Raw genomic sequence first — 27,905 nt, 5'->3', positions numbered from 1 at the left:
ATTTAAGTTGAAAAAAAAAAAGTTAGCTGAGAAAACCTTCTTGTTGGGTCTAATTTTAAAACCCGCCCATTTTCATCTAATTGGGCCGGTCCGTGTTTAGTCTAGTTTCGGTTCGGCCTTTTTAACGAATCGAAGCGTTGTGTAACGTTCAAGGGTTTTGCTCGCTCTCTCTCTCTCTCGCGCTCGGTAAACTAGGGTTTCTCTCTCTCTCTCTCTCTCTCTCTCTCTCTCTCTCTCTCGTTTTCGCTCTTTCCGCCCCTTTTACCGTTGGAGTGGCGATGGCGGGAAAGAAGAGGAAGGGGACTCCGGCGACGGCTGCGGCGCCGCCGCCGCGCCGCGCCGCCCTCGACGACGACGTCAGCGTCGTCTCCTCCAAGAAGCGCTCGCGCCCCCTGAAGCAGCACCAAAGCGAACAAAAGGCACGCGAACTCTCTCTCTCTCTCTCTCTCTCTCTCTCTCTCTCTCTCTCTCTCTCTCTGTAGGGTTTACATGGCAACGATCTCAAGATGCATCTTTGATCTCTCAGATGGTGTCTTCCGACCTTAGCGCGAAGATTTTGAGGGAAGCCCTAAAGCAGCAGAAGGAGATCCTTCAAGAAGAGGAGGATGACCACCCCACTCCCTTCTCCGCCGTCTCCTCCGCCCCTCCTCCCCGATTGGAGGAGGATGACGATGACGACGACGACGTTGATGGCTTCGATGGGTTCTCCGATACCCAGAGCCGGTGCGATGATGCAGTGGTGCGTTTCCTCCCCTCTTTCAATGCTCAATTGTCTTATGATATTCGAGTATTAGTTAAAAAAAAAAGATCTTTTGGGGGGTGTAATGTGTTTTTTTAGCCGGAGATCGATGAGGAGGACGAGAGGGTTTTGGCGGCCTTCATGCAGGATGGTGCCGCGCCGCAGCTCACATTGGCGGATCTAATCATTCAGAAAATCAAAGAGAAGGATGCTGATGTTACCTCCGGTAGGTTTTGTTTGTGGATATTTGCCACTGATTTAATTATTTCTTGGTATATTAAGTTTGTTGATTAAAAACCAGTATTAAAGAAATGGAGTAATTGGTGTTGTTTTAGCCCATTTAGATTGGATTCGTGGATCTTTTCTCGCAGGATCTTTTGTTATTACATTAATTTCATGCTAAAAATGTATCCTTTTTTTTCCCCCTTTTCTCTTGTTCATCCAAAAGCTATTGGAGTGCGAATACGTCTTTTAAATTTGCCGCATTGTTTTCTTCCGTCTGGCCCCATCCGTTGAATTGTGCCAATGAGCAAAATCTCATGAGATCTTTTTATGGGAATTGAATTGGTTAGCAATGTTTGAAAACTTAAATTTTGATTTAAAGTCTTCTAAAGTCACAGGATATTTGAGTACTTTACAAGGACTTTGAGCTTCTCCATAGAAGTTGTTGATATTGGCAACATCCATTTAATTTTTCTTGTGAGTTGGTGCGTGCTTAAGTGCTAGCCGGAATTACATTTAGTTATAGTAAGAATTGTCACACACTTGGGAAAATGAAATTTTCTAAGACTTACTGCTTGCTGCAAAGCTGATTTAGTTGCTAAATGGCTGTACCTTCTCTAATTGCCTTTTGTATGTTCCCAGAAGCACGGCCAGTTCCTAAATTGGACAGTAGTATCATCGACCTTTATAAGGGGTATGTGAGCTACCTCTTTTCTATGTTCTCTGCATCCTTACATCTTCAATCATGCTAATATAGGGGTTTGTTGTATCGTGTTTATGCAGGGTTGGCAAGTTGTTAAGTCGATATACATCCGGGAAAGTTCCCAAAGCATTCAAACACATTCCAGCGCTAGAACTTTGGGAGGATGTATTGTATTTAACTGAGCCTGAAAATTGGTCCCCCAATGCAATGTACCAAGCAACACGAATTTTCTCTTCAAATATGAATTCCAAGAAGGCACGGCGTTTCTACAATCTTGTGCTACTCCCACGTGTTAGAGAGGATATCAGAAAGAATAAGAGACTTCACTTTGCTCTTTACCAAGCACTAAAGAAGTCCCTGTATAAACCAGCTGCATTTTTCAAGGGAATTCTTTTTCCACTGTGTCAGGTACTAGTCTTGTTCTTAAGAAAGTTATTGCACTACTTTGGAAGATTTTTGTTCTTGTTTGAGCTTCTTATGTTGCTAATATATGTGAAATTTGAATTGTATACTGCCTCCTCTCTCTCTCTCTCTCTCTCTCTCTCTCTCTCTCTCTCATGTGTATCTCTGTGTGTTTGTGTATTTCTATGCATATTGATGCACGTGCAGCATTTAGTATCACATACTTTGGAATTTTTTAGCAAAGATTGATTACGCTGAAAAAGGAAAAATCAATATATACACTTGTGTAACTAAATATTATGATCGTCGTACTGTTTATCCAGCTGTATCAAATGCCTGAGGTTTTCTCAAATTTATGCTACCTAATATCTCATTTTTTGTGCGGTCAAAATTTGAGTTGTGTTTAGATGTATCGACATCATTTAACTTAACACTTCTTTGCTTATAGATCTCTAGGCACTTATTATCAGAACATACCCCTTGACAGCAATAATATCAACAACAATAGCAATAATAACATTAAACAAGAACATCACTCTTATTGGTTTTGATAATAATTGAGATGAATGATTATCGGGTTATTAAACTTAATAACTGGTGCAAACTCTTGTTCAACACTAGTTAACATGAACATCAATGAGATCTTTGTTAATGCAGTAATAGCGTCAGAGCTTTATTAGGGCTTGGTGTTATGTTCTCTTGACTTCATGTTTTTCCCACCTCCGTTATCAATAAAAATAGTGAATTGCCATCAATATGGAGCTGAACCATTTAGCTGCTGAGGCAGAGTTGATAGACATGGGACAAGAAGCAATTGGCAAGTTTTGTTTAGATAGAAGTGGTTTACATTTTTAGGTCAAGTTAGCAGGATAGTTGTTTAAAACAAAAGGAGGCAGATATTAAAATTAGGCGCTTACTTGTCAGTGTTCTTGGAAAGCATGAAAAATTCAAGAAGTGTCAGAACATTTATCTAATTTTATTTTATTTATTTTATTAGACTTTTCTCTTGTTATTTTGTTGGTTTCATTTGAATAAAAATAAAAATGTTTATGCAAGCTAGCAAATTTTCAGTTATAATAATTTATGCAGGCATCTTTTGTTAGCTTTCTTCTCTCATCATGTGCCTAGCTCTTTATTGGAGCCCAGTGTTTGATACAATCTCCCTTCATGTATATGCGCACTTAAATTAATTGGCTGTGCTTATTTAGGTCTCTTATAGTGCTTATAGCAAATTTTTATAACAGTTATTGTATTTTCAACGAAACTTTCATCTCTAACTTTCTAATCATGTATTGTGCACTCTTTTCTGCCAATAAATCTTTTGTGCTATGATTTTTTTCAGCTGAGTAGTTCCTCAATGCTTTACTTGTAGGAGAGAAGCAGGGTATTTTCTATTCATAGATATTTGCCGTTGTAACATTAAATTTTCCTTTCCCAGTCAGGAACTTGCACTCTCAGAGAAGCAGTTATAATTGGAAGCATAATCGAAAAAGTCACCATTCCTTCCCTTCACTCAAGGTAATGTGCCTGTAAAGATATTCTAAGATTCTTTATATATTGTAATTGAATTAGAGTAGCTAAGTTTACCAAATAAATAATTAATTTCCATCATTGTTCCATTGATGCGCAGTGCAGCACTGATGAAATTGGCAGAGATGGACTACTGTGGCACCACAAGGTAGGTAGTTTGACTTGGAGTTTGTGATAATTGTCTCCATTTCAATTTCTTTGTTGTCTTGTAACTTTTATGAGCATTGGCTATAAGTGAAATTGTTGACTAATTATGTATGGTATCAAGGTCATTGATCGTTGTGATAACAGTTTTGTTAGTCTCAACGTATATTCATCTTTCAAAACTCATGTTCTACGTCTCATACATCTATTATAGTTGGAAGTCATGTTGTAACTATAAAGGTTGTTTAGAAAAGGAGCTTGGCTTGAGCTCAGTATGATGGTCGACAAAGTTGAGCGCTAGCCTTGTTTGTATGTTCAACCATATATTTGAAGCCAGCGTAAGCATCACAGAGAAGTTAATTATAACTAGGCTTTGGACAGCATGCTTAAATTGGCCCAATTTAATTAGTTCAGCCTGCTCAGTAGATTCAGCTGGAATATGTTAAGCTATTCCAGCAGCTTACCCGAGCAGTGCTATTAATACAAATCTAAATGCGACGAGCCTAATGCAGTAGAAAATTTGTTTATTTTCTGTGCACATTTGGTATTTTATCTAGCTAGATCTAATTAGTCTTATGAGGGTCCAATAGTCAATTATTATGATTTATGCTCGTGTTAATTGAATTTACTATGTTCTGAAAGAACTGCTTATGTTTGTGCATATTTAGAGATGGTCTTCAACCTGCACTGCAGTTTCTGAATGGAATCCTTCTAATGCGTTTCCATCCTTATGAGCATGGCATTTTCAGTTCTTGTAGGCTTGTGTACTAGTTGAGTGAGTGGTTGGCTCTTTGAATAGAGTTTGAAAGAGAACCTGCTTCATATTTTGGAGTATCGGTTGGCGCAAACTAGGCTATTGGGGTTGATGATTTTGAAGTCATATATTTTATTTCCTTTATCACTGTACCTGAACATGAGGTACTGCTGCCTTACTCATATAGTAGTCTAAATTGTAGTATTGGAAATTGGAATATAAAATGGGAGTGTCAGGTTCTTTATTTTTTTAAAAGATTTCTTTTATTAAAAATATTCTTAGTTTGTTTGATATGAATTAAGATCTAAACAGAAACCTCTAAAGCTGCTGAAATTGGGAAACCGTAAGTCTAGGAGCTAGAGTTCATTTGTTTACATCTTAAGTAGGTCTCATCACAGCTTCCCTCTCTCAAAATCATCTTTCAAGCGTTTTTTGGGCGTTATCTTCATTTTCATGGAAAGTTGTCATTGTGATTCTACAGAAAACAGGTTTTTGCTCCAGATAAACTTTATGATAAAGATTATAAAGCAATGGGCATTTCCTTTTTTGCTATGTTCTCTTGCTTTCTATTTCCTTTTCCTGTAAACCAAATATTGAGAAGTCAATTACTCTTTGTTTTTGATAACCGAACTTCAGAAAATTACAATTTCAAAAATAGCTTTCCTTGAAGAACTCTTCTGTTGTCTCCTTTGCAGCCAGGATACCCCTTGTTCTAAAATTAACATTTTAAACTTTGTCCTAAGCTTTGTATGCTCTTAACTTGTTGGGCAGCTAAACCTGAAGCTGACGACATCTTGTATTGACATGTTCTAACCGTCTGTGCTTAACTATTTGTTGATTCATGATCAACACCTTTCAAATCTATTTGTTCTATTTGGATGTCCACCATTTTTATGTTTGTTATACTATTATCAATCTTGCTTTTATTAGTTCAATTGTAACTTTCTAATTGTTGGCTATAAACCTTGTAGTAATTTTATGATTTGTATCTAACATAACTTTTCTTTTTCATGCTGTATCTTATTTCAGTTATTTCATCAAACTATTTCTGGACAAAAAGTATGCATTACCTTACCGAGTGCTTGATGCTGTAGTTGCACATTTCATGAGGTTCCTCGCGGACGAAAGGGTCATGCCTGTCATATGGCATCAATCTCTTCTCGCATTTGTACAAAGGTTTGTATGTTGTATTTTCTATTGTGTTGCATTTGGTTCTTCCCAATTATCTAACTATTTTACTTGAAGCAAGTATGATCAGTTTGTAGATTCTATAACAATTGTTGAGTCCCATAATATTCCTAATGTAAGACGCAACATCATCTCTTGGAGATAAAGAGCAATTTCTTTTTTTTGGTAGGGCATGTTGGGAATGTTTACAATCCTCATAGTCTAGGCGTATTTGTGGCTAACTTACCTTTTGCAGGTATAAGAATGAACTGGAAAAGAAGGATAAGGAAAATCTCGAACGTTTAATGCAACATCAGAAACATTATTTGGTAGAGTGATTGTGCTTTATTTGAAAATACTTTCTTGAATTGACTGTCGAGAAAAGTTATCTGAGTTATCTAATGATACCTTTTATCTTATTGTCTTGATAGGTTACTCCTGAAATCCGCCGAGAACTTAAAAACAGCCGCAACCGAGGCGAAAAAGAGGATGATCTCATGTCAATTTATATCCTTGAACAAAGTGTTTTTTTTTTTATAATTTATACTTTAGTGTTTTTTCCTCCTCCCTATATTACCTATATCAGTTAAAGATGATGCTCCCATCTTCTAATGGGTCGGAAAAACAGCTACTTTTAAGGCAACCTTATTATTTCAGCTTAGTTTTAAGTTATAATTCTCGATAGCATGTTCTCTAGTTGTGCTTGTCACAGTCATTTATGTTGACTGCCATTTGATACTTAAATTTGTTTCTTTCCTTGGCATTTAAAACAATTGTTGTCAAATGAATAATCTCCAACGTTTCTTTCCTTGACGAGCCTTACCTTCTATTTCTGTGGTCAACAAACCGATCGAGGAAGATCGATGGGACTACCCAGAAGTTCCGATGGAAGAGGATTGAATGGTTTGATCCACTCCTAGTAATCAGTTAAAATTCCATATTTGGTTGTTGTACAGCACTTAAAGTTACCTTTTTCAGTATTCTATCTATTATTTATTTAGTTATTCTTTCTATTGCAGATTTTGGCAATTGATGGAATTTTTGTATGCATTCAAGACGAACAAATTCCTTCGCCATTAATTATGTTGTGATGGTAGCTCCAGTTAAGTGGAAGATTGATTCTTCTCTCTCGATCCAGGTGGGCTCTATTTCATCGAGTTGCAGCAGGATATAAAGTATACAATACTTTAAAGCTGTTTTTGTTCCGTTTTCCATGATTGTGGTAGTTTGAGCTTTCTTTCCTCCCTCGCTCTCCAATTTTTACAGAATGTAATACACAGAAAACAAGTTGCATGCAGCAGCGGATTTAAATGTCTGAGTTATTTGATTTATTATCTTTTATTTTGTGCTGCAGCAAACATTACACGGGTGGGGGGTTCACTGCTTATGTTTTTAAAGAAAAACATTCTATGAGCAGAGAAAAACTAGAATTCTATTGATAGTAAAGGAAGTGTTTGCCACTGATAAAAGACAATCTAAAAAAAACAGACGATTTTTAGCCACACCGTCTCCATGGAGGTGGCATAGATAATTTGATGACACAGTAAGATTCAGTTGGCTCAGCACAGCCCATGTACTGATGAAGGCTTAAGTTTTTCATACAAATCAATTTCATAGTAATTAATGCATCAACTATCTCATCCCAACCAACTCAATTGCTATTATTAAATTATCCCAACCAACTCAATTGCTATTATTAAATTCAAGCGTTAACAAAAAAAACATTCAAAACATCAAGCACAAGTTCATTCAGATGATGGATAATTACTTTGCTGGTGTTCGCGAACATACAAAAACAGACCTAAATTGGTATAGCACTAAGTTGCATAATTTATCGAGAGAGCACCTCAAGGGCTCGAATACACAGACGAGCTACTCGAACTTCTTTATTAGGGAAAGGTCGTTCAATAGCTTCTCAATTTGATCATCTTCCTGAATCCGCCCTTTATTCTGTCGTAGGAAGCACAAAAGAGCAGCACGTTTAGAAAAGTGTGGGCAAATTTACATAGTGAGAACATATAGGGAGTTAAGAAACACTTCAGCTCAGCTTTGATTAGGGAAAAATGTATGGAGCACCCCGTAACTATAGGCAGTTTGAGATAGACTTCTGAACTTTTTCTTGTTGTTTGTTCGTTTGCTTAATTGTCCCTCACCATTTGCCCGTTTCGATTATAACATAATTCGTCAGCCGAATTGGGCATTCTGTTGAAGTTAATGGCTTCGCCTGCTATAGTCCGTCAGCAGAAAAGGGGGCCGAAGCAGTTAACTGAGGCGTTATTTCCAATTTAATTGATAAAACAACTTATATAAAACAAACAATGTAAAGTCGAGAAGTCCACTTAAATATGGCTTATAGTTTAGGGGATCTCCATACACTTTTACCTGGGTATCATGAACCATGGCGAAACATGCATTAGCCGCGAGCCCACCGACCAACATTTCCTAGAGTGCAGGGTTGTAACTAAAAGTGATACAACATCTTATTCTTCCTATGTGCTATACGGGATAAAGGTGTTGTTTGGTCGGGAGGAAAGGGTTGATAACCCAAAAAGTACTCCATACTATTCAGACCAGGTAATTCTATAGGAGGGGGAAAAAGAGGGTCCTCGCATAAATTATTCTTATCCCAAATGTGCCCAAGAGTGTCAAAGGACTAGTTCAGGATATTAAGCATGTATAAACCATGAAGATGACAGGAGCTTGTATAAGTATATTAATATAATTTACCTTGATTGATGGGACCATAGCAATAGCTTCCTCAACTGTTTCAGGGCAAAGGTTACCGAGCACGCAAAGCTGCATCCCACATAAATATTTTATATTAGTTTATCTTTTAACCAGATAAACAGTTTAATCAACAATAAACCACACCCATACCTCAAAACATAAATATTTTATATTAGTTTCATCTTTTAACCAGATAAACAGTTTAATCAACAATAAACCACACCCATACCTCAAATTCAGCAAGCTTGTATCTGCTTAGGACTCTGATAATTGAATTAAGGTTCTAAATAAGAAATTTCAAGAGGAAGGACGAGGTTCAAGCTTTTAAAGTATAAGGTTCAAAAATTTTTAAAATGTAAGGATACTCTCGAACTTGTCGCACCGCATCAGGGTTCTTGTAGCGACTAAAGCGCTTCACGTACTGCAGCGACTTCTCAAATACCCTGAATAAGAAAGGGCAAAAAAAGGGTTTTAAAAAAAAAACATTTTCTGAGGTAAAGGGATATCACAACGAAAAGATGGCATCAAACAGTGTTAGCACCCACTGAGAAATTTGGTTCGTGGGATCATCAGACATCTGCTGAAGCTGCTCGTACTTGTGGTCAAGGATGATTGCAACTTCACAGTTCATAAGACACTTTGCCTTCAAGAACTCTATAAAAGACAACAGACAACTTTAAACAGCTGTGAGGGCAATTAAAGGATGACAAAAAGCAAACATTGTTTTGGAGAAAGAGAAAAATCCAAAAAGGAAAATGAAAAGCGGCATATCAAATTATAATTACAGAAGTTTGATAAACAGTATGCCCGTATAGAACTCTTATTCCCTGAAAATTTCAGTCATGAATGAATGAAATAACAATTCCTGCCCAGCAGCAGAACTATTGATCATTCCATCCCGATGATAATTTCTATATGATGTCGTGAAACTCAAATATAACCAAATTAAGAAGTGCGTCTATCACAGTTTCTTCTAAATCTGCTCTGTAGCAGATAAAGAATCTTGAAGTGTTTCTGAACATGAAATTATCTCCGAAAACATATAAAAGTGAGCTATATGATCATTTTTTTCAAAAAATGGCACTAATACATACATGAGCATGAAATGGCAAAGCAGAATAGAAAAATCAACTTGGCACCATGACATATTAATATTACACAATACGCTAAAAAAGATTGTTAGCAAGAAAATACTACGTTAAAAAAGATTGTTATCAAGAATATACTAAATTGACAAGTTTTTGGTCCATAAGTTTAGCTCCACGATGTATTAAGGCCAATTCATAATAGATTACTTTCCAATGGCAAGCTCTAGAACCCTTGGTCTCTTCCATACTCCGTAGTAGATCCATTCGCTATAGGAAATTAATCTCCAAATCCTTCAATCCAAGAGCAGTTAAAGGGATATAGGTTCCATGTATGCGTTCGACGTGGGCTTAGGAAAGTATGAGACAGCAGCAAAGTGCTATTAGCGAAAGATGTAATTATCCACATTTAAAATAACTTGGACTTGCTTTGTCGAATAGCGAAAAACTAGATGTTTGGGATGGCTAAGTAGATGCATATGAAGCACTCATTAGAAGCGGAGGATAAAAAAACAACTTTTCGTGCCTATGCGCGCCTTCTCTTTTTCCACACTTAGTTGCTCTATAAGTGCCGACAACCAATATATGAAGAAACCAATTAACAACTCATGGATTTCAACTCAAAACTGAGGCCCAAAAGGCTCGATATACACACAACTAATTTTAGCCTAACATGGCAAAGAATCACACAAAAATGATCAAGAAACCCACTTCTTTGCGGAGATCACATCTTTATGAGCAAGATTCTGCTGTCATTGTGACACAAAACTTCTTATGTTTTCTTATTTCTTTTCTTTCCTTTTCCTTTTTCTTTTGATTTGAATAGTTATAAGTCCAATTTACTCTCAAGTAAACAATATTACACAAAGATTCTCCAGGATAGAATTGAAAAACAATCTAGAAACAAAAAAAAAAAAGAAACCCTAATTTGGATGCAGAAGCAACACTTACCCTCTCCGATCTTGAGTTCGGCAGCATTTTCCTCCTCCTCTCCGGACATTTTTCAAAACAACAAAAGAAGCTACAACAAGTAGATTGCAACACGAATTCAAATATTAGAAAAATTTTCTCGACTTATTAAAGCAGGACTAAATCCGAAACTAAAATATATGATTTATTCCATAATTATAGCCCAATAAATTCCAAAATTGATGTTAATTAATCGATTTTTAAATAGAAAAATAAGGATATCAAAACAACGAAATAATCCACAACAAGAGCCCAATTATTAGAAAATTTTTCGAGTTATTAAAATACGATTAAATCCGAAACTCAAATTTCTCATTTATTCCCCAAAATAAATGTTAGTTCACTGATTTTAGAATCTACAACGAGTAGATCACAACAAGAATCCAAATATTAGAAAAAAAAAATCGAGCTATTAAAGTGGGATTAAATCCCTCCAGAAAAAAAATAAATCAATTCTAAATTGAGTCCACGATTATAGCAAAAAACATTTCAAAGTTAATCCTTTCTAGATGCTTCTGAAATTTAAGAAAAAAGGGGAAAAGAGGGGGAAAATTAGGGTTTCTGTTGTAGAAAGTAAAGAGAGGAAGAGGAAGAGAACAGAGAGGAAGAGGAAGAGAACGGATCGAAGCATACACCGTGTGTGAGGAAGCGCGATGTGATCGAAGTGGGGATTGTTTTCTGTAGGGCGCTTTCGCCTTTTATAGGGAGTAGATGGTCCGGTCCAAGACAATCGAACCGGTTCAACCGACCAGGCCGGTTCGAATCGGCTTTTTTTTTAAAAAAAAATAATTTGTGAATGGTTTGATTGATTTTGCCCAGGATAAGACTTATTTATATACTTTGCAATTCCTTTCTCCTTTTTTTTTTTTTTTTTTTGTCAAAAATAAGAAAATTACTGGTGAAAACTTGAAATTTTAAGTGAATTTTGAAAATAAATATCTAAAAATTATTAAAACTATTAGGATATATACTCACTACCCCATCATCTACTACCTCATATCCTACTAACCTATATATCACTACCTACCTCATATATATATATATATATATATATATATATATAGGGTCCGGCTACTATACTATTATGAGTACGATCGCCCCCGTACTCATAAGTTGTTTTCGATGACAGAGCTTCCGAATCGACGATCCACATCATTAAACATTATTTATAGCATTTAAAACTTCTAGAAATCAAATTTTATAATTTTTCGACATTATTTACCTTACGATCAAGAGGTCACAAATTTAACAATTTTTAACGACCTGTATGGAATATATAGTAATATTTTAAAAAATAAAAAATTGAAATAAAACATAAGAAAAAGGCCTGGCCTTGGGCCTACCATGATGTTTGGGCCAGGCCCCTCTAAGAAAATGGACCTCAAAAAGGAGGATTTGGACTATTGTTTTGGCTTAGTTTTATATTTGGTCAATTTGTATAAAAATTTATTGACTTTGCATTTTTTGTAAAAATATATTATTTTTTTTTTATTTTTACAGGTTCAATCGTAATTTTTAGTATACTTATTAAATTATCCGTATTTTCCTTTCGTTCTCTCTTTCCTCTTGCGTTCGTCTCCCTTGGCCTTCTATCCTTTCTTGCTGCTTCTTCTCTTTCTCTTCCCGCTTTCTCTCTCTCCTCTTCCACCATCATCACGTTGCTGTCGCACTCCTCCCTCACACCTCGCCCATACTTTCGCCAGCGCCTTTGGTGACGACGTGGGCTCGAATACGATACGGATTGCGGAGGTGCCCCATCACTACAACACCTTACCCTGGGGTCACTCCTCAGCCTCCGCCGAGGGAAGGAGGTGCGGGATGTGTTCGATAGCCTCAACCTTCACTATAGTGGTGGAGGAGATGACCTATTCAATAACGACGACGACAATGATTATGTTGCACAGTTTGAGACTAAGTTATATTATTTGAGACTAAATTGCATAATTTAAAATTATTTCAAACTAAATTATATCAAAAAAATAAAAATTATACTATTTAAAATTAAGTTGTACTATTTGAGAAATTGCACAAATAGTATAATTTGGTTTTAAATCGTATAACTTTTTCATCTTTTCTACTTCTTAGTCTTTTCCGAAGGGGCCGTGGCGCATGATAAAAACTATATTTTTGCTTCCTTCTTTCTTTTCCTTCTTTTCTTCTTATTTTTCTTCCGTCTTCTGCATCCTCTCCCGCTACAACACCCCTTTCCTCGCTCTTCTCTTCTTATTTTTCTTCCGTCTTCTGCATCCTCTCCCGCTACGACACCCCCTTCCTCGCTCTTTGCCTCTTCCATCGCCCGCTTTGCAAACACAGTCCTGCTCTGAGACGCTGTCCTCCTGCAGTCTCGTCGTCGAGTTTTCCGTCTCAAACAGCCTCATTGCTGCCTACGGGAACAAGGTAAAAGATGGAAGCACGACATTGGCGGTAGAGACGTGAGGTAGGGATTAGGAGAACAGCGACGTGGGAGCGAAAGAAGAGGAGAAAGAGAGAAAAGAGAGAGAAGGGAGAGAGAAGATGGGAGTATTTACATCAATTTTTCAAAAATTCAACTCAGAATCTACAAAATTGAAAGAAAAGTCTAAGTTTGTAAAATTGCAAAACCATCAATAGAATAATTTTATGGCCCAAGAGTTTCGAAAAGTGCATTTACAATTGCACTCAATCACTGATGGGATGAGGTCTCATATTTTGATAAATGTACAGGAACTTTCGATAATTGTCCGGAAATGGAGTAAGGATCTGACATTAAATACAAACAAAGATTAAGAACTTATGGAATTATCACTGAGTAAATGTATTCGGAATGTACTGAACATGCGCATAGATGGCATACTCTATTGCCCATTTACAGCATCAAGATAGAAACGCCGAAGAAGAATCCTGCAGAAATTTCTACCGTCCCCCGCCTTTGCCATGACTTTTGATGCACTGCATTTTTTCAGTAATTAGTTTACAGTCGTACTTTAAGAACGCAAATAAAAAGATAAACCAAACTAGAAAATAGGGTTATATCGATCGAAAGTACTTATACTTATTACCCCTTTTTAAGTTTGGTCCCCAACTTTTCCATTGTTGAATCTTAGGTTACTAACCTTTGTGAACTTTGTGAACTTTATTGTTGAATCTTAGGTTACTAACCTTTGTGAACTTTGTGACCTTTGTAAAGTTTGGTCCCCCCCTTTTTTTTTTTTCTCAAAAAAAACCCTTTGTGAACTTTATTGCAATTTTACACTCTTGGCTGAAGATTCTCCATCAAATTGGACGGAGGCATCCATGCGGGAATCATCTAACTATCATAGAAGCAACTGTTGGGACTTTTACTATTGCAATTGGATTGCGCTTTCTATCCAATTTAACCGAGAAGCTTTATGGAAAGTGTAAGAATGCAATGGAAATATGAAGCCAAAGAGTTGAAAGGTTGGGGACAACACAAAATTGTACTAAATACTGGAGACTGTTTGTTTGCTTCACCGTTTGGAACAATGTTAAGAAAATGTACTTGCAAACTAACCAACGACTTAGGTTCTAAACAATGAGGTGAAAAGACATTCAAATGCTTTGGGGAAGCCAAATCAAGCAGCATTTATGATATAGTAAGCACCACATACACTCTAATGGTCAAAATATGTGTTTATACAGTTTTCAAATCTCAGAGTTCTATTCTCCACATTTGATCTTCTCTCGATGGATTTTGTCTTCATTAAAATGCAGTAAACTTTTTGTTTCTTTACCAAAATAGAGAAATTCTCCTGCACCAGATTCTTAAGTATGCATCAGGAGGACTTCATGCATCCATCTAACACAGTACTGTTTCAATCTAATTTAAATCCTAGAAGACTCATTTTGTATTTACAATAAATACTTAAACCTGCTATATTTAAATTTTGTACCAACCTAAGAACAGCATGACGAAGTTTGCAGCCGCTCAGCAGGTCTGTCTGAGAGAACCATGCCTGCAGGATTCTGAGCTGGCTGAGCACGGGGTAACCGTCTCGCTGCATGCAAAGAAACATATTGTGGGCAAATGGTTTACAATTAGGAAAGGAATAAAGCTGCTAAGAGAAATGCTAAATTGGGCAAGCAATGAAAGATTAAAGAACAGGAAAGACTATAGACACCACTCGTGGTATAGCCTGAGCTTTTACTTGATGACCACAATTTAAACTGCAACATTACAACACCTGTGGTTGCCATAATAAAAACTACAATACCAGACCACCTGTGGCAATGTTCTGATATCTAGTGCATAGGAGATTGATCAGGTAAATGTGCCTTAAATCAGGTAAATGTGCCCTAAATCCTTGTTATAGTGTTTTTATTTTCAATGAGCCGTGTTATGATCACACACTAAATTTGAACAACATTTATTGACAATTGCTGATCGGCAGCAGAAACAGCATAACTCGGGATAGTTTTACAGTTCAAACCAGCGGATCATATTGTGATATTGAACTAAATTTAGCTTAGGTATGCAAAATTTCCCAAAAATATTGTTTGAAAAAGGAGGCAGAACTAAAAGACCAGTTGGAAGGACAAGTAATCTAACTTCTCACTTGCTGTTTTAAGTCCACTGCACTTTAATAATGCTGACAACTAGAAGTATTTTTTTTTAAAAGGGCAGCAGCCATGCTTTTGGCATATAAGATGGTTAGAGGCTTAGAGCTTTTGATGCGCAAAAAAGCTGAAATGAGCTTCTCTAGGCTCCAAAGCAAAAGGTCCAATTTGAAGTTTCTACCTCCACTGCCGAAGGAGCTGTTAGGATGATTCAGAAAAGAGAAACTGTTGGACTGCTGGTGCTTTTCAAGCAGCTCAACTCAAAGAGCATTCTGCAGAAGCTCCAACCTCGCCACAAGGCCGTTAATCATGCAAACCAGTACAATAAAACGAGCCACCAATTATGATATGGTTGCCAAAGTAACCACCTCTAGTCTGCGTATTATGCCGAACATCAAAATCAAATTGAAGAAAGCTTCAAATTGATGGAGATTGTCATACTCACCTATCTCATAAAATATGTCGTTCACATTAATAGCAGTTTTTGCAGAGGTTTCAATAAAGAAAAGGCCATTTTCCTCAGCATAGGTGCAAGCTTCCTGCAATATCAGACATCATCAACTAGCATAAATGAAGTAAATGAAAATTTGACCTAACTAAAAAGGACATTTTATACATGCTTTCGCATCATCTATGGCAAAAACTAGTATTTCATGCAATTCGCTTAGCATATAGCACTATTAGAAGAGCAGGGCAAGACAGGATGCAGTTACCAGCTCGACAAGTTCATAACTATGCCATCAAAACAAAGGGACATTCCATAGTAGGGCACAACTACGAATATAAATCAATTATTCTAGTGTCCTCCACGACATATCCAAAATTCAAACCTTAATTCAATGGCAATGAATATGACCAGGAAATGCACAAACAAGAGTCGATGAATCTCCTAATAAAATAAAGAAATGGAATTTTGGCATATATACCCCTCAAAATAGAGTATTGCATGTATAACTCTCAAAAGTACAAATTGGCGTATGCCCTTAAAATAGCCTATATTTGCATTCTAGCCCTCAAAGGTTACATTTACAGCTATCTCATTAGGAATAGCCCATCTTGTGTGCATGCCCCACTTTCTTTGCGAGCTTTCCATGCTAGAAAGGCAATTTTTGCGAAACTGTGGTATACCTAAACATTTTAGTTGATGGCACCCAAATTTTACTCAACTGCTAAAGAGTGAAAAGTAATTTATTCTATGCATTCCAATGACTTTCATCTCATGCATGAAATGGAAAGCGACTTCAGAGACTAATAAAAGTTGTGAGGCCTAAGCACCGAAAGCCAAGCATAACCGTTCACATTCAACATGAACTAAGAAACACTATAACACACTACAAAGTGCAACACAGGTACTGTAGATGATAAATTTAATTGGAAGAATTTAAAGACATATCATCCTAGGTTGATTACAAGTCTTATTGCACAGTTACAAGATGCCAAAGTTTTAAGAATTACAACTCTTATTGCGCTAGAGCTGAAGTTGTGATAAGAATTAAAACAGCATAAAAGATCAATAATCAACCATTACAAAGCCCAAATTAGCAAGCAACACATCTAAGATTTAAAAAGGCTGCATGCACCCTTAGTAACCATAATTTGCTTAATATCCGTTCAATGCTAGACAGACTAGTCTATTGACGGGAAAACAGCTTTCCAATTAAATCTGGAAGTCAACAAACTATATAGCATAAAATGGTCAAAAAAGCATTAAAAAAAAATGCAAACCTACCACCAAACAGTGGAGGAATCTGTATTATTAATCAGAAGAAAATGTAGCCAAATTACCCAAAAATATATAAAATACCAACCTTTAGTTTTCCCTATCTATTTGGAGTAATAGGAATTATCTAAGACATCCTAATTTATCCAAGAACTTTTTAAATAAGCAAACATGACTACCCAATTACATGGCTGCCCCAAAAACCCAAACATAAACTCATTACTAACAAAAAATATAAACATTAAGAGCCTCAATTTTCATACAAGATTGTATTCATAATTTTGCAATGGATTCATGAAACTTGCCTCAGTAGCAACCTTCCTTTTCTCTTCCAAATCAGCTTTATTACCGGCTAGAGCCATCACCATGTTTGGATTACCTGGACCAAAAACCCATTCGCGCTTACAAACTCAACGTACGAAGAAAAAGCAGCAATTAAACCCTACGCTGTCACAAGGTTTGAAACATAGTAATAAAACATAAAGAGAGATAACGGGGCCTGAATGATAGCCACCTTGTTTTTGTAGTTCTTGCACCCATTTCTTAGCTCGCTCAAACGACTCCTAAATAACAGAATTCAAATCAGAGAAGAAGATAAAGAGAACAATAATTGAAAGCAAGATAGGGGATTAGACACATATTGCAAAAGTTAAAAGTTTGCACATCTACAATTCTAAAGTTGATACAAGCACATTCATCCCCTCAAATTATGAGAATTATCTGTCTCTTTTGAGTGACATCAGTTGATCTTTAGATTGACAGTTATTTGCAGAGATCATTGGCGGTCATTCCTTTTTAATATAATATTTCAAGGGGGATATTAAGCAGAAAACAAGGTATTAGGGAGATGAAAGATTGAAAGTTGTCACACAATATATATGCAAACATCAATTTTAGAGGAAATATACAAGTAGAATTTTGTTTTCTAGTCTCTCTATCGGAATCATAAACCAGAATAATGAGCAGAAACAACGATGACGCTGCAGTAATCGCACCGTGCTAGTGATATCGTACACGATAATCGCCGCAGCGGCTCCCCGATAGTACATCGGCGCCAGGCTATGGTACCTCTCCTGCCCCGCCGTGTCCCAGATCTCGAACTTCACCGTGGCATCGCTCAGAGCTAGGGTTTGGGAGAAGAACGCCGCCCCGATCGTCGACTCCTGCGATCACCACCAATAACAACCCCATTTCAGACCCCCCACAATTCGCCCTAGATACGGATCGATATACACGATCGAAACCAATAGATGAGCGAGAGGAGGGATCAAAGACCTGAAATTCGAGGAACTGGCCCTTGACGAAGCGGAGGACGAGGCTGGATTTGCCCGCGCCCATGTCGCCGAGGAGCACCTGCGATCATCGAAAGGGATCAAGGATCGGCAAGATCGAGAGTTGGATCGCGAAGAGGAGGAGAAGGGGAGAGAACTCACGAGCTTGGCGTTGATGCTGTTGTTCTTACCAGCGGACGCCATAGGAGGCGCTGAGAGAGGGAGAAGAAGGAGAAGAAGAAGACAACGACGACGACGACGTAGGAAGAGAGAGAGAGAGAGAGAGAGAGAGGAGGAAGAGGAAGGAGACTTGTTTTTTAAGAGTGAAGCATCGGAGCTAATAAAATAAATAAATAATTTGATTTGCTTTAATTTGGTCGTGGCCGGTAGTTGTTTCCAAAACGTAGGGTTTGATAAAATTTTTTAGAATGAAATGAAGTTTTTTTTAAAAAAAAATCGTTATCATTTTTTTCAGGAAAAAAAAAAGAAAAAAAAGAGAATCTTGAACTTTAGCGTGACTTTAGAACTTTTGATTTTGCCGGTTACAGCTTTATCACGCTTTGAAAGAAATAACTAGTTATATAATTACTTTGATTGATATTTTGCATATAATTTTATAAAACTTTCAAACGTAGAAAAAATTACTTTTTATATTCTAATAAACAAAATAGATAACAGAAGTCGGTTCAGATTATTTTAAAATTTGTATACTAAATTATTAATTTGAAAGAGAAAAAATAAATTTTTTATATTTTAAAATTTTGCAAGATTATGTACATGACGTATCAGCAAAATAAATATGAACATAATAAATGCAAGTGAGAAGAGGGATCTTAATAAAGTTTAGAAAGTACAATCGCCCACACTTAAAATTCAGACGAACTTCTACAAAAAAGCTAAACTTAGGGGGTTTCCACATATCTTTTCTTTGGCTTTTAGGAAACTTTCATAGTAATTATATGATACAATGTGAGAAAGTAAAGAAAAGTAGCACCACCCCGACCGGATGAATTGAAAGAAAAGCTCGTTAGAACTAATTCAAACAGCTCTACATAAATTTCTACATACAGTACTAGGCAAAGAGATTTTAACTACTCAGATGCATCAAGAGATTAAAACCGGCAAAGAGTGGACACAGTTTGGAATCCCTATCTTGTTTACTCCTAGGTAGGAATTCAACAACTATGCAAGAATCTTCATCTTCAATCTTATTTTATCCAATCTAATCACACATGGTAAATCGATCTACAAGACCAATCTAATCACACAAGGTAAATCGATCTACAAGAGGCATCGATCTGCTCAACTAAATGGGATTTGTACATTATAAAAATATCTTAACTAGATTACCAAATAGGAGAGAACAGTATTTTCAACTGCTCCTGGAGAAGGTTTTTAAGTAAAAAAAAGCTGAGCCCAATTTCATCAAAGCAAAATACTGATAGATTAATAACAACAAACTAATGCACTATTACACAAACAAAAAACCGAGAAAAACTAATTCGACTATAACTTACGTATTTGTTTACAAGCAGCAACTCGAAAGTCCATTTTTGACTTTACACCAAAAGGATGATGAACTATGAGGTCCTTTTCTTTTTTTTTTTTTAATAACTCATATTTTAAGCCCCTATTTGAGATTAATCAGTGGACTTCTCAGTCCCACGCCAAGGAAACGATCGAATTCGACAATCCTGCTTCTCCGAATGTTAGACTGCTGTCAAACTCTAGGCTCTTCGATGCACCGGGAATTGCCTGTGTGAAGTGGAACAGCTGTTTGTCCGCATCCTCCACTTGAGAGCAGCAGAAAGACCACAAAAGCTGTAGAAAGGCAACAAGTACAATGTAAGTCTTCTGTATGGAGATATATGAAACCATTCTAGGTTTAATTACTACTTCAGTGAATAAACTTTGTTGCAAAGTTTCAATTTAAAATTTGGCCCCTAAGGTTAGCACCAGAGTTCAATTGTCCGCAACCGTGTGGGTTTAAACAGAGCAAACCCTAAAAATAGAGGTGATGTGGGAATAGTCTTTTCCAGACTAGAGAGTAACAGGACTAAACAAACTGTAGGGACTAATTTTACAAACAGAAACAACAAGAACCAGAATGAGACAAGTGTCAAACTTCAGGACTAAATTTGTAAACAACCAAACGTTGTACGAGCTTTTCGATGATATTATCTAACCTTTATTGGATCGGATTTTAGGAAATTCCTTTGGACTCTCCGACCGTCAGGTAGTCGAACTGCCACTCTACATAGAATTTCCCTGCTTCCTTTAGGTTCTCCAGGAAGGGGAGGATAAATAGGCTTTTCTTTCAAGCTAGCCTCAGCATCTTTCTCAGGTTCAGCTTCGTCTTCGGTAGCATCTGGTTCTCCAACACTTTTTGCATCTGCCAAGGAAGCTGCAATTGCACGAGAAACCTCTTCATCTTCTTCTTCGACTGCTTTATCTGAAAAGGAAAAGAACGAAAAAATAAAAATACAGCAGCTCAAAGAGATCATATTGATATGATTTACGAGCATATATGCAGTCTTTCTAGAAATACATGTAGAAGTAGATATTTGGTCTGGTTTACATGCAGTCTTTCTATTTATTTTAAAATCGCCAAACAGGGCTGCTGTGATTTGGTCAATTTTGGTTTGGTTTAGTGAGTGCTTTAATTTGGCCCAGTATTTTCAATTCTGGCTTGGTTTTGAAAAGTGTAAATAAAAACCGAATTGTACATCATAAATTTTATACACTTTGAATCTTGATGTTTATGTATAATCTAAAGTCAATAGATGGCAACATAGGAGTCATAATGATTAATCATAATCAATGGATTAATATCAGATGTTAAGATGTTAGCCAAAAAAACATAATTGAACAAAACCATCCGAAATTTTTTGATTGGGTTCTCAATAAGGTTCATGTCAGGAAGGGGCATTATTTTAGAGATAAGACCCAAAGACATTCAGCTTCCACATGACCTGCTGCCAAGACAAAAAAACAAATCATATGAACCAAACAGGAAATCTACCACATACCATTTACAGTCTGTGTAGAACATTGAGCAAGCTCTCTCGGTCGTTTCTGAGGTAGAACAGCATGGTGCTCCTTGGGACCTTTATCCAGATATGGAAGCAAATCCTACAAAAAAATTTATAAAAAAAGGTTAACAGAAAGATCCAAATAACATACCACAAAAGACTATGATCTCCAAGGATTTTCATGTGGGCCCAACTTGAAGTGTTGCATACAACGTGCTTAAAAGGCAAAAGAAAAAAGATATATTGACATATATACACTTGAATCATTTATTTATATATAAACCTGCAAAAGCTGTACTTTCAAAACTTAATTTCACATAACCTGGAATTTACAAATATGATCTACTCTTTTCTTCTTCTTTTTTTAAGAACTGTTTCTAATGCAAAAACAAATTCCAGCGATGAAGTGGATGGACTCCCCAACTTAAAATATGGCCACGTTTGTAAGAAGCTGCAATTTTCAAGGGGTATACATAGAAGTCCAGATTTTTACTTTTTACAGAACTATCGACACTATAGATGTTTTAGCTACGATATATAAGATAAGAAACACCAAATGAAAGGTCAAGTTCACAGCATTTAGTACCTCAAGCAAACGATCTGGTTGTACCATCCCACTCCAAGCACGCATCTTTTGACCGGTGATGGGATCAATGACAAGAATTGCAGGAACAGAGACCAAGTTGTAGTATGTGCAGACCTTCTTTCCCTCAGTGGAGTCATGATACACCTGAAATAATCAATCAAATCATATTAAAACCTGAATGGGAAATCAATTAGGAGTGGTGGTGTGGGAGGCACTGCTTTTAATAATTTTTACAAGCATTTGGGAAGAAACTAAATAGGCAATAGAGAAAAGCAAAAAAAAGAAGACAAATAGCATAAAGAGACAAGAAAAACAGATTCTCAAAAATGTAAAGACACGAGGATTAGAAGCAAATAAAGTATAACCGGAAATCAGTGCACGATAAAAATATTCATAAATAATCAGAAGACTAACCTGCCAGAAAATGAAATTAGTACGAATTGTTTCTGCCAAGGTTTCGTTTGCCCATGTATCTCGATTGAGCTTCAAAAGATAATAAACAAGTTCAGAAGTTAAAATTTAGTTCAGAAATTTAATGATCGAATAATTGATAATAGATGATTGCAGAAAGTCATACCATGTGTGAGCTGAACTCTTCTCTTGACTGCAAGTTGATTATTAACCACTTACCCTGGAGAGCAGCCTCCACCTTGGCCTAGACATACACAACATCCATCATTTCAGTCAGTTTACGTTAGAATTTTATGAACTTGTGTATTAGGATCTGCGATAAAATTGTCAAAGAATAAAGAAGGAGAATAAAATATATTGTCCTATGCTAAGCCCTTGCATATCATGCATGTGATTTCTCAAAAGTCAACCGCAAAAGGCCTTAAAAAAACAGCAAAATAAAAAGTCGGCGGTAAGAAGTGATTGTCAAAATCTATTCCGTCAGTGTAACCATATGCAAATGGTAAATTAAAGGCTGAAGAAATGGAAGGTGGAAAATATGCTGCTCAAAGGACCTTTGCAAACAACAACACTAACATGTCATATAAAATATTTTCTTTCTTTACCTAAATCATCTAATATCATGCCAACAAATCAAGTTCCAGGGATTTTAAACATGTACCTCAGAGCATAGAAAGGAATAAAATAATGATAAAATAAACATATACCTTGTCGAAGGGCCCGTTGTACATCAAGGCAAAAGGTGGACGATATAAAGAAGCAAGGTTATCGCGGGAGCCATTTGTTGTTGATGCAGCATTTTGATTAGATTCCCAAACAACAGGCCGTCTTGATTCCTCTTCGAAATTGCGAAATGCCACCACCGAACTAGGTTGTAGTCTGGATGCAGAATAAAATAGGGTCAACAACAAGAGACACACTTCCATGGTGATAGCAATAAAGAGTAATACTAATCGGAATAAAACCAACCAAAAGTTTGCTGGTGGTAAATTACAAGTACATGACTTTACCATAAACCAACACGAAGGAACTAAGATTTCATGTGTAAAAGGATCTTGTAATATCGAGAAATATAGTTAACTTATTTTGCAAAAAAATGTAAAATTAAGTTCTTAAGAAGAATCAAATTATAAAAAACAGGATCACCGCCATTTTCCAGTTAAAGAATAAGGTCTGTCAATTATACAATAAACAACATCATTGCTTAGACAGTATTCATTGTCAAAAATAAATTAATGCACACTTTATGAGGAACAGTATCCAAAACCCTAAAATTTATGGGGAATATTATTTTGTACCCAAAGCACCTTACATTGATATGGAATATAGTGCTTACCAACAGCTCCAAACTTCAATATAAAGCTAGTTACAAACAGGGAAATACAAAGAAAGTTAGGATAAAGAATAAAGCTCCACCCTCCACCGAGAATGGAACTTTCCAATTTACTTAATTTAAATATCCACATGTTCATATGGTTTTCATTTCAACCATGAAGCAATCCCAAGGGAGATATTTAGGCAGAAGTGAAACACCAGCCCAATTTGGCAGAAAGATTGGTTCAATTAACTTCATTTGAGTCTAAATTGATTCCACTCAAGTGAAAATTAAACTTAACCTTCTTTTAGTACTTAACTTACATAGCTGTCCGGATAAGTCTTAACTCAAAAGACATTGGAGATTAATTACTCGTTATGATTGGTGCTTTTGCCAATTTCAATTGTATAAAAGGCCATATCATTTGATTCGCGAACTTCTTGGCTATATAGGTATTTAGTTAAACTCTATTTACAACATCAAGTTGTAATGTACCTACTAAAAATAATAAAATTTCAACTAATGAGTGTTCCAACTCCTTTTTTACCCCCTTTTTTATTACAATCGTTCTTCCAATTTTATTAGAAGGAAGCACTCATCAAAGGTCCTTCTTCAAAAAATAGATCAAAATCACTTACAAAGTAGAATTCAGGTGTACTAAAATCATTGATGATAACTTCACAGAGGTTGCTGTTTCCTGCGGTTTTTTCAACTATTTTTTTTACTTTGAAGTAACAAAATAATACAAACCTATAATTGATAGGTATGGCATTGTACTAAATTATTATAATCTGCCAAAAGACAACCAAAAACCTACCCTGAAAAGGAGGCGTCGCCATATAAAGTATCTCTTTTGATCGGCAATGGAGCACGCACTTCGTCGTCTCCACCATCTTGCTTAATACTGCTCTCAGGCGCAACATCATTCACCGTTCCACTACAATCAAGGTACGTTAAGGATTGAAACCTATCCTGAAACCAATCACTCAACAATCCCTCCACTTGAACTGACCTAGGGCTTTCATCGACCCCCGCCGGAGCCGAGGAGGACGACGCCAGAGCACCACCATCGTTCCCGACGAAGAACAGCTGAAGCGCTTCCTCCAGCTTCCAACTCGTCGCCTACAGAACACGGAAACCCTAGATCAATCGACCGAACGACACGAACAAGAAAAGGCACCCAAAAAATAAAAGATCGAAATCGCGCTTTTCGAATAGAATCGATGAGAATCCGAACCTGGAGGAATTGGGCGGCGGTTTCCACGGATTCGTCGGCGGCGATCTCGCGGAAGGACGAGATCAGCCGCTGCTTCTCCGCCGCGGAGGGGAGGGTCTCCATGCCTCTCTCTCTCTCTCGCACACACACATTTAACAACGATGTTTCGATCTCTCCCTTTTCTGTTTTCGATCATTTGATCGCCAAGAATCGCTCGTTCTCTCTCTCTCTCTCTCTTCGATCGATCCGAAGACCTAGGGTTTCGAGGGGTTGGGTACGAGGATGCGAAACCCTAGGAGGAGAAGAGAGAGGGCATAGAGGGAGAGAGAGAGGAGGGAGAGAGAGAGATTAGAGAAGAAGAAACAATTTCTCTCATTATTACTCTATGCTTTTATTTATATAGTTTTAGTAATCCGAGGCTCCGGAGCTCGCAAAATCGTAAAAAAAAAAAAAAAATCTCACCCCTAATAGAGTAATAGTACGAATCGGATTTTTTTTTTTTTTTTTTTTTTTTGAGAGTAGGAGTATTGGACTCGGAAATTTGAGAAATTACCGGGTGAAGTGAAAGTGGGGTTTAAAACGGGTCGGATAATATATCTGATCCGACCCGACTCGAAATTTAAAATCTTTTGGATATAAGTTGAAGTTTTACTATCCCACCCGAACTTGGATTTGGATTTGGATTTGGATTTCGAACTGAAATATTTTTTAGATTTGAATTCAAATTTAAATTTACTATATATTCAAAGTATCTAAATTTGACATAAGTTTTTATATATTTTCAAAATATTTTATACTTTTATTTATTTTAAATAAGTATTAATTTCATACAGGCCCCTACAAATATAGTAAATTATAAATATATCTCTATTGTCCCTACAGAAATTTTAATATTTTCAAATATGTCATTCTAGTTTGTTACAATATCTATTTTATTAGTGAAATTACCTTTTTACCATCACAAATATTTTTTCTTAAAAATTTCAACGGTTAATTGAAAAGGGGTAAAAAAGCCAATTCCCCTCGTTAACTAATCAGGATTAAGTATTTAACCTATAATTAATTAAATTTTTCTAACAAAATCTAACAGTAGGAACATATTTGAAAATATCAGAACAGGAACAATACATGAAAGTTGAACTTTGTATGAATACATTCGTAATTCACTATATTTGTAGAAATCTATATGCAATTAACATTTTAAATAAATATTACTTTTTCAAAATTTGTAAGTTTTTTAATTTTTAAATATTTTTTAAAATTTAAGAAGCTTACGTATATATATCACTGTTTTTTTGAAAAAACTTCAAGAAACCCCCCGTGGTTTCGTAGTTTCTCACTTTGCCCCCTGTGGTTTAAAATGTATCAATTTGCCCCCTTGTGGTTTTTTTTTTTCTCTTTTTCTTATCAATTTCATTATTTTTTTTTCTTAAATCAGTGATAAAGTTAAAATTAAAGGGTACTAAAATAAATATTTAATAAATCTAGATGGGTATCTGAAGTTTTTTGTCTATAATTTAATGAAATATTAACGAAAAAGCTACCGCAAAAGATAAAAACGAAACCACATGGAGGCAAATTGATACATTTTAAATCACAGGAGGGCAAAGTGAGAAACTACGAAACCACAGGGGTTTTTTTTAAGTTTTCTCTTTTTTTTCTTTTACCTTTATATATTTTAAAAATATTTTATTCATATTTGTGCCAATTTAATAACTGAATTTAAATATTAATTTAAATATGGGATCAATATCTAAATCCGTGTCAGGATTTGATATAAAAATGTGGATAATGATATGGATTGAGGGCTCAGTGGATAATAATGATATAAATATAAATTGAGGGCTCTCTGATTCATATTCCATACGTTTTTATCTTAAGTGAACCCAGCTTACCACACCAGCAATTTTTTTTTGTTGTTTTGGAGATGTTGGAGTTGGACTAGGGATGTAATGTGGACCGCGACTGGCGGCACGACCCACATTTTTCAGGCCACTTCGGGTCAAGGATCGGCACTGTCTGACGCGTCTATTAATCCAGCGCGGCCCCCCGGCACGCCTAGCACGGGCCGTGCCGTGCCGTGCCGCCAGATTTTTCACAAAAATTCCTTCACTCAGTTTTTTCAAGAAATATTTTTTTTTTCAGAAAAAGAGATAGATTTTTTTAAATTATAAATTTGACTTATAGTTTTTATTTTACACAATTATACCCAACCTTTTAAAAACTCTTTTATTAAATATTTTTAATAATTTTTTATTATTTGAAGAGAAATTGATATTTAAAAAAATAATTACAAAAAATATATAAAGTTTGTATTAACCATATTACATAAAATATGTATTTTTAAAATTTTTTTAAAAAAGAGTTTAAATTATAAATTTTTGACTTATAGTGTTTAATTTACACAATTATACCCAACCTTTTAAAAACTCTTTTATTAAATATTTTTAATAATTTTTTATTATTTGAAGAGAAATTGATATTTAAAAAAATAATTACAAAAAATATATAAAGATTTGAATTAATCATATTATATAATTACATAGAAAAAAGTACAAAATTTTAAAAAATTTAAAATATATTTAAAATAATATAATATTATTTATACAATCAATTAGCAAACAGTAGAGAAAAAAAAATCAAATATAATTTTTTTTCTTCATTACATCATTTTTCACTTAAAAAAAAGACACCTAGTAAAGAGTGGTACTAAATAAAAAAGAAGAGCCGCAATGACTAATAGACAATAGTGAAGAGATCAGGACGATTGTACTCTAGCATGTCGCAAGTGTTGGTATATTTTTAGGTATTTGATTCTGTTTCATCTGCAGCTCGCCAATAGTTTAAGCAGACTAAAATCTCGATCGCATTCTCGTTAAATCGGATTTTATAATCATCCAATATTCTATCACCTGTACTAAAAGCAGACTCGAATGCAAGGGTGTAAAACGGGTCGGGTTGCCCACCGTCGCGATTGCTACAGTAATGACCTGGAATGGTTATTGTAGCAACCGTACCGGTCCGGCCCGGCCCGGATATGCGGGTCGTGACGAGTCGGGCCGAAATTTTGCGGCCCGTCGCCCCGGCTCGGCACGGCACGTGTTGGGTCTTGACCGTGTCGGGCCGAGGGTTCGACCCGCAGCCCGGCACGACACGACCCGTATGGGCCGTGCCTGCCGGGCCGGCACGATCCGCTAATTTCAAGTTCAAAGTTAGGCCTGGCAATGCCAGGCCTATATGGCTTGACTTAGCCAGGCCTATAAAAGGGTAGGGTAGGTAGGCCTAGCCTTTAGGGCTCCCACCCAAGTCCACTGTCCAAGGTTCTGGCAGACCGCCAGACCCTTGGACGGCGGGCCCA

General features: G+C 36.3%; 4 protein-coding genes across 7 annotated transcripts; 1 reads left to right on the top strand and 3 right to left on the bottom strand.

Moving 5' to 3' along the window:
- LOC109712874 (bystin) lies at positions 180-7,002 on the top strand. Of its 2 annotated transcripts, none has more exons than XM_020236665.1 (12): positions 180-419; positions 527-739; positions 839-965; positions 1,604-1,655; positions 1,745-2,072; positions 3,505-3,584; positions 3,697-3,744; positions 5,524-5,670; positions 5,918-5,990; positions 6,093-6,168; positions 6,485-6,564; positions 6,681-7,002. In XM_020236665.1, the coding sequence occupies exons 1-11, from the start codon at positions 279-281 to the stop codon at positions 6,559-6,561; spliced, it is 1,362 nt and encodes a 453-aa protein (XP_020092254.1). In that variant the 5' UTR covers positions 180-278; the 3' UTR covers positions 6,562-6,564; positions 6,681-7,002. The 2 variants fall into 2 exon arrangements, with proteins under 2 accessions (XP_020092254.1, XP_020092256.1); XM_020236667.1 differs by having other exon boundaries at positions 6,485-6,587.
- LOC109712875 (DNA-directed RNA polymerase II subunit 4) lies at positions 7,323-11,160 on the bottom strand. The gene is made up of 7 exons (XM_020236668.1): positions 11,076-11,160; positions 10,425-10,494; positions 8,934-9,042; positions 8,754-8,831; positions 8,618-8,651; positions 8,389-8,457; positions 7,323-7,611 (listed from the first exon to the last, which is right to left on the bottom strand). The coding sequence occupies exons 2-7, from the start codon at positions 10,471-10,473 to the stop codon at positions 7,534-7,536; spliced, it is 417 nt and encodes a 138-aa protein (XP_020092257.1). The 5' UTR covers positions 10,474-10,494; positions 11,076-11,160; the 3' UTR covers positions 7,323-7,533.
- On the bottom strand, positions 13,026-18,337 carry LOC109713217 (ras-related protein Rab5). Of its 2 annotated transcripts, XR_002217068.1 has the most exons (9): positions 18,150-18,337; positions 17,992-18,069; positions 17,712-17,879; positions 17,231-17,279; positions 17,022-17,095; positions 15,442-15,535; positions 15,178-15,371; positions 14,337-14,437; positions 13,026-13,370 (listed from the first exon to the last, which is right to left on the bottom strand). XR_002217068.1 is itself a non-coding variant. In XM_020237213.1 (8 exons), exons 1-7 carry the CDS (start codon positions 18,189-18,191, stop codon positions 14,337-14,339), a joined length of 606 nt encoding a protein of 201 aa, XP_020092802.1. In that variant the 5' UTR covers positions 18,192-18,334; the 3' UTR covers positions 13,030-13,370. The 2 variants fall into 2 exon arrangements, 1 of the variants encoding a protein (XP_020092802.1); XM_020237213.1 differs by lacking the exon at positions 15,178-15,371 and having other exon boundaries at positions 13,030-13,370; positions 18,150-18,334.
- LOC109713385 (plant UBX domain-containing protein 7) lies at positions 19,412-24,936 on the bottom strand. Of its 2 annotated transcripts, none has more exons than XM_020237442.1 (11): positions 24,778-24,936; positions 24,569-24,687; positions 24,344-24,453; positions 24,149-24,268; positions 22,724-22,895; positions 22,183-22,260; positions 22,020-22,088; positions 21,606-21,749; positions 21,017-21,119; positions 20,174-20,439; positions 19,412-19,808 (listed from the first exon to the last, which is right to left on the bottom strand). In XM_020237442.1, the coding sequence occupies exons 2-11, from the start codon at positions 24,668-24,670 to the stop codon at positions 19,644-19,646; spliced, it is 1,329 nt and encodes a 442-aa protein (XP_020093031.1). In that variant the 5' UTR covers positions 24,671-24,687; positions 24,778-24,936; the 3' UTR covers positions 19,412-19,643. The 2 variants fall into 2 exon arrangements, with proteins under 2 accessions (XP_020093031.1, XP_020093032.1); XM_020237443.1 differs by having other exon boundaries at positions 24,782-24,936.

Source organism: Ananas comosus, linkage group 7 (genome assembly GCF_001540865.1).
Source record: "Ananas comosus cultivar F153 linkage group 7, ASM154086v1, whole genome shotgun sequence".
Taxonomy (NCBI): domain Eukaryota; kingdom Viridiplantae; phylum Streptophyta; class Magnoliopsida; order Poales; family Bromeliaceae; genus Ananas; species Ananas comosus.
Note: the sequence above shows the minus strand (reverse complement) of the source record. Positions and strands in the feature narration are given on the sequence as shown.